This window comes from Vidua chalybeata (assembly GCF_026979565.1).
Source record: "Vidua chalybeata isolate OUT-0048 chromosome W unlocalized genomic scaffold, bVidCha1 merged haplotype SUPER_W_unloc_5, whole genome shotgun sequence".
Taxonomy (NCBI): Eukaryota; Metazoa; Chordata; class Aves; order Passeriformes; family Viduidae; genus Vidua; species Vidua chalybeata.
In genome coordinates, this window is record NW_026530340.1 from 22,146 (window position 1) to 28,364 (window position 6,219).

The 6,219-nt window shown below is 62.1% G+C and overlaps 1 protein-coding gene across 4 annotated transcripts; it reads right to left on the minus strand.

Annotated features, from left to right (window-relative positions):
- Positions 1–497: 497 nt before the first annotated feature.
- Positions 498–4,795, minus strand: LOC128783003 (serine/threonine-protein kinase pim-1-like). 4 transcript variants are annotated; one of them, XR_008428950.1, is made up of 6 exons: positions 4,004–4,792; positions 3,828–3,878; positions 3,257–3,623; positions 2,464–2,640; positions 969–1,832; positions 498–685 (listed from the first exon to the last, which is right to left on the minus strand). XR_008428950.1 is itself a non-coding variant. In XM_053933580.1 (6 exons), exons 1-5 carry the CDS (start codon positions 4,601–4,603, stop codon positions 2,116–2,118), a joined length of 1,302 nt encoding a protein of 433 aa, XP_053789555.1. In that variant the 5' UTR covers positions 4,604–4,795; the 3' UTR covers positions 1,743–1,875; positions 2,069–2,115. The 4 variants fall into 4 exon arrangements, 2 of the variants coding, with proteins under 2 accessions (XP_053789555.1, XP_053789554.1); XM_053933580.1 differs by lacking the exon at positions 498–685 and adding an exon at positions 2,069–2,222 and having other exon boundaries at positions 1,743–1,875; positions 4,004–4,795; XM_053933579.1 differs by lacking the exon at positions 498–685 and adding an exon at positions 2,069–2,222 and having other exon boundaries at positions 1,745–1,832; positions 4,004–4,794.
- Between the last annotated feature and the right edge of the window lie 1,424 nt (positions 4,796–6,219).

The window sequence follows — 6,219 nt, forward strand, 5'->3', positions numbered from 1 at the left end:
GCACAGGGGACTGGACTGGTGTGCCAGAGGAGACAGAGAAGCTGCAGCTTCAGCCTAACTGAGGTGGGTGCGTGGGCTGGGAAGAGTGGGGAGGCTCAAGGGGATTCACACAGCTCCTTCTGCTGGAAAGACAAGGAAAAGGGAGTGGGAACTCAGCAGTGAGGAGAGCTGAGGGCTGGAGAGCAGCTCTGAAGGACGCTAAAATCCCACCGGACCTCTGAGACATTGCTGCTCCTCAGCCAGTGACAGGATGAGTCCCTATGCCTGGGGCTCAGCCTTCCCCGTGGTGAGGGGCACCAAGGAAGGCAGCAGTGTGATGGAGACTGCCATGGGCTGGGAACTCACAGGGGGAAAAGAGGGAGCAGTTGGGAAGTAAAAGGCAGGTGGGGGAGAGAACTGTTCAGAGAAGGGCTGAGCTACAGCTTGAGCAAGCTGCAAAATGTCATTTGGGGTCATCCCAGATTGATTGCATTTCAGAAGCTATTGAACAAGTTTATTTTTTGGGTGGTGGCATCTTTTCCTTTGGAGGTGTACACTCTGCCGACTTGAGCTGTGTTGCTGAAATGCTCAAGCAAGGCTGTGCTGCAGGGCACACCATTTCTTCTTTGGCTGATTCTGGCCCGGTGCTGAGCTCCAGCAGAGCCCTGGCAGAGCCCAGAGCAGCCTCAGCACCCGCAGAGCCCGGCTGCAAGGAGAGAAAGCAGAAAGCGCCCCTCAGCTGAAGGCTCCTGTCCCCTTGTCCCAGCCGCCCGCGGTGCCCAGGCCATGCTGGCCGTGCCCAGAGCGGTGCCCAGAGCTGCCCATCACTGCTGCCTTTGGCAGCAGAGCAGGAGGGCAGGACATGTGCCCAGCCTGCAGCCAGCCACGGCACATCCAGCCCTCAGCAGCTGCCCGGAGCAGGATGCTCCTGTGCTCGCTGCCATCTCCCCAAAGCTCTGATCCCACCATGCCAAGCAGACGGGACCCACCTGACGCCATCCACCGCTGGAAGAAAAGCTGGTCCCAAACGATGTCCTCAGCCTTCTCCAAGGGCACGGCCCATCCACGCCGCAGCTGCTCCCAAGCACTTCCCCATCCAGACTGGACCCCACCTGGAACGCTTCCTCTAGAAAAACACACAACGAATGTTTGAAAATAGATTAGAGACAAAAAGGGGAACAAGAAAAAGGTCAAAAATCTTATCTCTGTCAGGGGCTTGAGGAAGGCCCAACCCCTGCATTCCAGGGAAAACCCCACCCACGGGTGAGGGAAGCCCAGGCTTTCTCCCTTCCCCCTGCACTGCCCCCCAAAATAACGGTGATCTCAAAGCAAACAGGGGCAGTGGAGCAGCCCAAGCCCTTCCTTGCCTGCAAAGCAAAGCAGCCCCCGCACAGGTTCTGGAGTCCCACCTCTGCTCCCACCATGGGGGTTGGTTTGTGTCGGGCTGGCTGCCCCAGCCCCAGCCCCAGCCCGGGGCACGGTGGGTGCTGGGGGCTGTTGGCAGGGCCAGGAGCCCACTCCCATTTCGTACCCACCCCAGCCCATGCCCCCAGCCCTGCCAAAAGCAGCCTGGCAGCCGACTGAAGGATCAGCTGCATCCGCCCCAGCAAAGGGGGAACCTTTGGTTCCCGGCCAGGCTGTGCAATGCCCAAATCTGGGAGCATCCCCCTGCGTGTGGACTCATCTGCAAATTCCCTGTGGAGCCTGGCTTTGGAGAAGGTGCCAGAATCCAAGTCCATCATCTTCAGCTGGCCAGGCCGAGGAAGAGATTGTCATCCTTGAGGTTGTCCTTGGTGTCTCCAGCAGCAGCAGCCCCACCTGGTGCAGCTTCTCCAGGGGCTCCTTCTCCTTCCCTGGGGCCAGACCAGGCTGTCAGGGTTCTGCCCAGGGCCCCAGCTGTCAGGGAACCAGGACAAGCAAAACCCGGGGGATGGTGGCCACCAGTGCTTGCCACACCAGGTCCCCAGCTCAGCTCCAGCCCAAGAGCTGCGTGTTCCCTTCTGCTGACCCCTGCTCAGAGCTACAGGCAGCACAAAACCTGTCTGGTTGGCTTTGCCACTGATTGCCAAGAGATGTGTGGAGCTGTTACCTGCCAGGCCCCTGGATCCAACTGTGCATGTGGATCTCTCCCATCCTCTAGGGCAGAGGAACACCCTGCACCCAAGGATCACGGAAAAGCTCTTCTAAGGATGGCCTCTCCAAGGGCTGCATGGACAAACACCTCTTAATGACATCCTGGCACTCTGGGGAGAGAAACCAGGAATCACCAGTCAGTTGGAGAAGTTGCCCCCCTGTTCCCATGCCCCGGCCATGCTGGGTGTGCCCAGAGCTGGGCCTGAACTTCCCCATGGATTCTCTGTTTGGAGGAGAGCAGGAGAGCAGGACTTGTGCCACCTCCTCAGCAGCTGCCAGAGCGGGATGCCCACGAGCTGCTGCTGTCTCCCAGCACTGGTATTGCCCCCGTGGCCAGAGATGAGGATCCACCTTGAGAGAGCCGTCGTGGGAACAAGATCCGCCCCCGGATGATCTCCTGGCCCCTCCTGAACGGGTGCTTGCCCATGACCAGGTGGCACAGCAGGAGGCCCAGGGACCAGATGGTCGCTGCCTCGCCGTGGTAGCGTCGGTGGTGGATCCACTCTGGTGGGCTGTAGGACAGGGTTCCTGTGGAACACAGACAGAGTTCAGCAGGGGGATGCTGCTGCTCCCAGAGCCTGGCCCAGGCACCCCTGGGCATGTGGGGGCTGCCCCAGTGGCACACGGGGTGACCGCTGCCCTCTTGCCAGCACCTGGGACTTGTGTACAGACTCGGGGCTGGAAAAGAAGCCACTGGTGCTGGAAGAGGGCAGCAGAAACCCTGGGAAGGCCCAACCATGACACACAAAAGAAAAAGTCACCCAGTGGTGGAGAAACCCACTCTACTCCCTGCCTGCACAGCCCCCCAAAAATGTGAACAAGTCAAGGCAAACAAGGGGAGCAGAGCAGTCCAAGCCCTTCCTCGCCTGCACACCAAACTGTCCAGGGCACAGAGTCAGACCCCTCTCTCTGCTACCCCCATGGGGGTTTTTGTCGGGCTGGCTGCCCCAGCTCCAGCCCCAGCCCAGGACACAGTGGGTGCTGAAAGCTGTCGGCAGGGCTAGGAGCTGGACCCCCTCACACCCCCACCCAAATCAACCTGGCTCCAGCATTAATCCCATCCCAGCTGCAATAGGGGGGAGCCCCGGTGCTGCACCCCGGCTGGGCCATGAGATGCCCAGGAGCATCCCCTGGCAGGGCTCACCTGCAAACTGGGTGTAGGCTGTGTCTTGGAGGAAGGCGCCACAGCCAAAGTCGATCAGTTTCAGCTGCCCGGTGGCCAGGTCGAGCAGGATGTTCTGGGGCTTGATGTCCCTGTGCAGGACCCCGCAGCTGGTGCAGTGCCGCACGGCCTCCAGCACCTGGCGGAACAGCCCCCGCGCCTCCTCCTCCGGCAGGAACCTCCGCTCCGCCAGGAAACCCGACAGGTCCTGGCACCGCTCCGGGCGCTCCAGCACCAGCAAGAAGCTGTCGGGGAGCTCGAGCCACTCCAGGAGCTGAATGACACCAGCGCAGCCAGAGGCCACCTTGGCCAGCAGCACGATCTCCAGGGGTGCGCTGGTGCCGTCGGGCTGCGGGAGGAGCGCGATGCCGTCAGTGGGGCTGAGGCCGTGCCGGGGCTGGGGAAGCCCTCAGCCAGCCCGGGATGCTCTGCATGCCCCGCTCAGCCCACGCCCGCTCTCCCTGCAGGGCTCCCGGCAGCTCCCACCCTGCCGGGCCCCGGCTCATCCCCGCCCGGCACGGCCCGGCTTCTGCCGCTGGCCCCGCTCACTCACCAGCTCGCCCCAGTGCCGGATGCGATCCTGCGGCACCCTTTTGATGGCCACCTGCGAGCAAGGGACAGCAGCGGGTTCAGCTCGCCGCCCGCCTAGCCCAACCCCATCCTCCTCCTCCTCCTCCTCCTCCTCCTCCTCCTCCTCCTCCTGCGCCCGCCGCCGGCCCCGCCGCTCACCGGGGCGCCGTCCGAGAGCCGCGTGGCCGCGAAGACGCTGCCGAAGCCGCCGCTGCCCAGCAGCGAACCCAGCCGGTACCGCTCCTGCAGGGCCTCCTGCGCCTTCCCTGCGGGCGGGACGCGGCTGTCAGCGCTCGGCCCGGGGCCAGGAGCGGCCCCCGAGCGCCCCCCGAGCGCCCCGGGCCGGCCATCCCCAGGCCTTCTCTGCTGGCAACGGGACAGCGGCGGCTCGGGGCCGGCGGCCGCGCTGCCGAGCGGCGGAGCTCGGGCCGGGGAAGCCGCAGCGGAGGCGGCGGCAGCGGCCGCGCCGCCTGTGTCCTCCGCGGGGCCCGGGAGGAGCCGGGGCCGGGGCCGGGACTGGAGCCCACGTCGGGGCCGGGGCCGGGCTCGGGCCAGGCGGAGCCAAAGGGCGGCGATGCCGCCCCAACCCCAGGCACTGATGCCCGCCCAGCAGCGCCAGCGCCAGCACGGCCAGAGCCGGGCGGGGGCGAGACCGCGGCGGGACGGCCGGGGACGGGGACGGGGACAGGGACAGGGACAGGGACGGGGCAGCCCCGCCCGGGGCCGGGGGCGGGCCGGGGGCATGGCCCGGCCGGGCATGGGGCGAGAGAGACCGGGAGAGGAGGGGACAGCGGGAACGGGAGAGCGGGAGAGGCTGCGGGACAGCGGGAGAGGGAGAGTAGGAGCAAGAGGGACTCCACAAAGTCGCTGCTATTGCTGCTTTTGCTGCTGCTGCTGCTGCTGCCGCTGCTGCCGCTGCTGCCGCTGCAACTGAAGCAACTGAAGCTCCGGGGCCGTTTGTCCCCGTGTCCGTTTGTCCGTTGCCCGCTCGCCCCTGCGCCCAGCTCCGCGCTCCCTGGGGCAGCCCCTGAGCCTGCCCAGAGAGCCCCTGAGCCATGGACAGTGAGACTTGGACTGCCTGGGAAATTGTTCTGGCTGTGATGGCCCTGGCAGGGCCAGCCCAGAGGCTGCAGGGCTGGACCTTCATGCACTGGAATTAGTTAGGATAAATCAGAAGCAAATGAGAGTTAACAACACAGGAACAGGAATCCAGATTCCTCCAGGACACTTTGGATTGATAACTGCTCACTGGAGCTTGGCCTTGCAAAGCGCTCATGTCATGGGAGGAGGAACTGATGCAGATTATCAAGGAGAAACTGAAGGAAATTGGTTAAACAATAGTGAACAAGATTGGATTGTTCAAACCCATGACAGGGTAGCACAATTATTGATATTGTCAGTTTTTAAAACAATTGGGGAAAAGGAGATCCACCTCAAATCACTGCTGTTGGTGGAGATAAAGGGTTTGGGTCCATGGCTGGGCCAGCACAGGGCCACCAAGGGGCCACGCAGCCGCTGCCGGGGCTGGCAGCAAGGCCGGGCACAGACAAGGAATTGCTGAGCGTGGCCTGCGCTGGCCAGGGCTGACTGTGCCAAAGGCAGAGCTCAGCTGCCCTTGGGGGCTGCAGGAACACTCAGGAGCCCAAAGAGCCTCCATGGCTGTGCTGGAGACCAAGGCTGGAGCAGGGAAATGCAGGGCTGCTGTGCCATGGGGAGGGCATGGAATTCCAGCACACACCTCAGCTCTCTGATGATCCCGGCACCGTGCTGGGCCCTGTTTCAGCCTGGAGCAGAGCAGATGTTGATGGCACAGGAGCCCTGCGGGGCTGGCAGGGACCTGCAGCTTGCAAGGTGCTCTGCTCTCCCTCAGCTCCTCTCTGAGAGATGCAATCCCAGCTGGGCACCTCAGGGCACAAGTGGCACTGCCTGTTCATGGGCACACACCTGATGTCTGCCTGGAAAGGGGCACAGGTGTTAGTATTTGTGCATTTCATATTATACAAGGACATTTTTATTATCTGGGTCACTTGAGTACTTTTAAGAAACAGCAAATTTTTTTCCTCCAGGAACAGGAATTTCTTGGAGGTGTAGTGATGGCAGGAGGAGAAATACTGATCCTGCCTTCTACTTGTGTCACCAATATCCTGTTTATTATTTCCCCTCCCTCTTCCTTCAGCTGTTTCCAGCTCTCCTGTTGAAATGGCCATGTCTAAGGCCATCTCTTCACTAGACCAGGTGCATCTATGTACTTCCCTTTGCTCCCAGATTTCCTCCTCCAGATGCTTTCTGGTCATTCAAGGGTCCCTCAACTGACTGGCTTCATGCTTGGAGCTTCAGAGAGTTGTCCAATCTTTCTGAAGTTCAAATAATTATCA

What these genes read in the sequence shown, in the direction of transcription:
- LOC128783003 (XM_053933580.1), bottom strand. Translation starts at nt 4,603, where the DNA reads ATGCCCGGCCGGGCCATGCCCCCGGCCCGCCCCCGGCCCCGGGCGGGG. An exon ending in GGCTCTCGGACGGCGCCCCG is followed by an intron (nt 3,879 to 4,003) that starts GTGAGCGGCGGG and finishes CCTTGCTCGCAG; the next exon opens with GTGGCCATCAAAAGGGTGCC. An exon ending in AGCCTACACCCAGTTTGCAG is followed by an intron (nt 2,641 to 3,256) that starts GTGAGCCCTGCC and finishes TGTGTTCCACAG; the next exon opens with GAACCCTGTCCTACAGCCCA.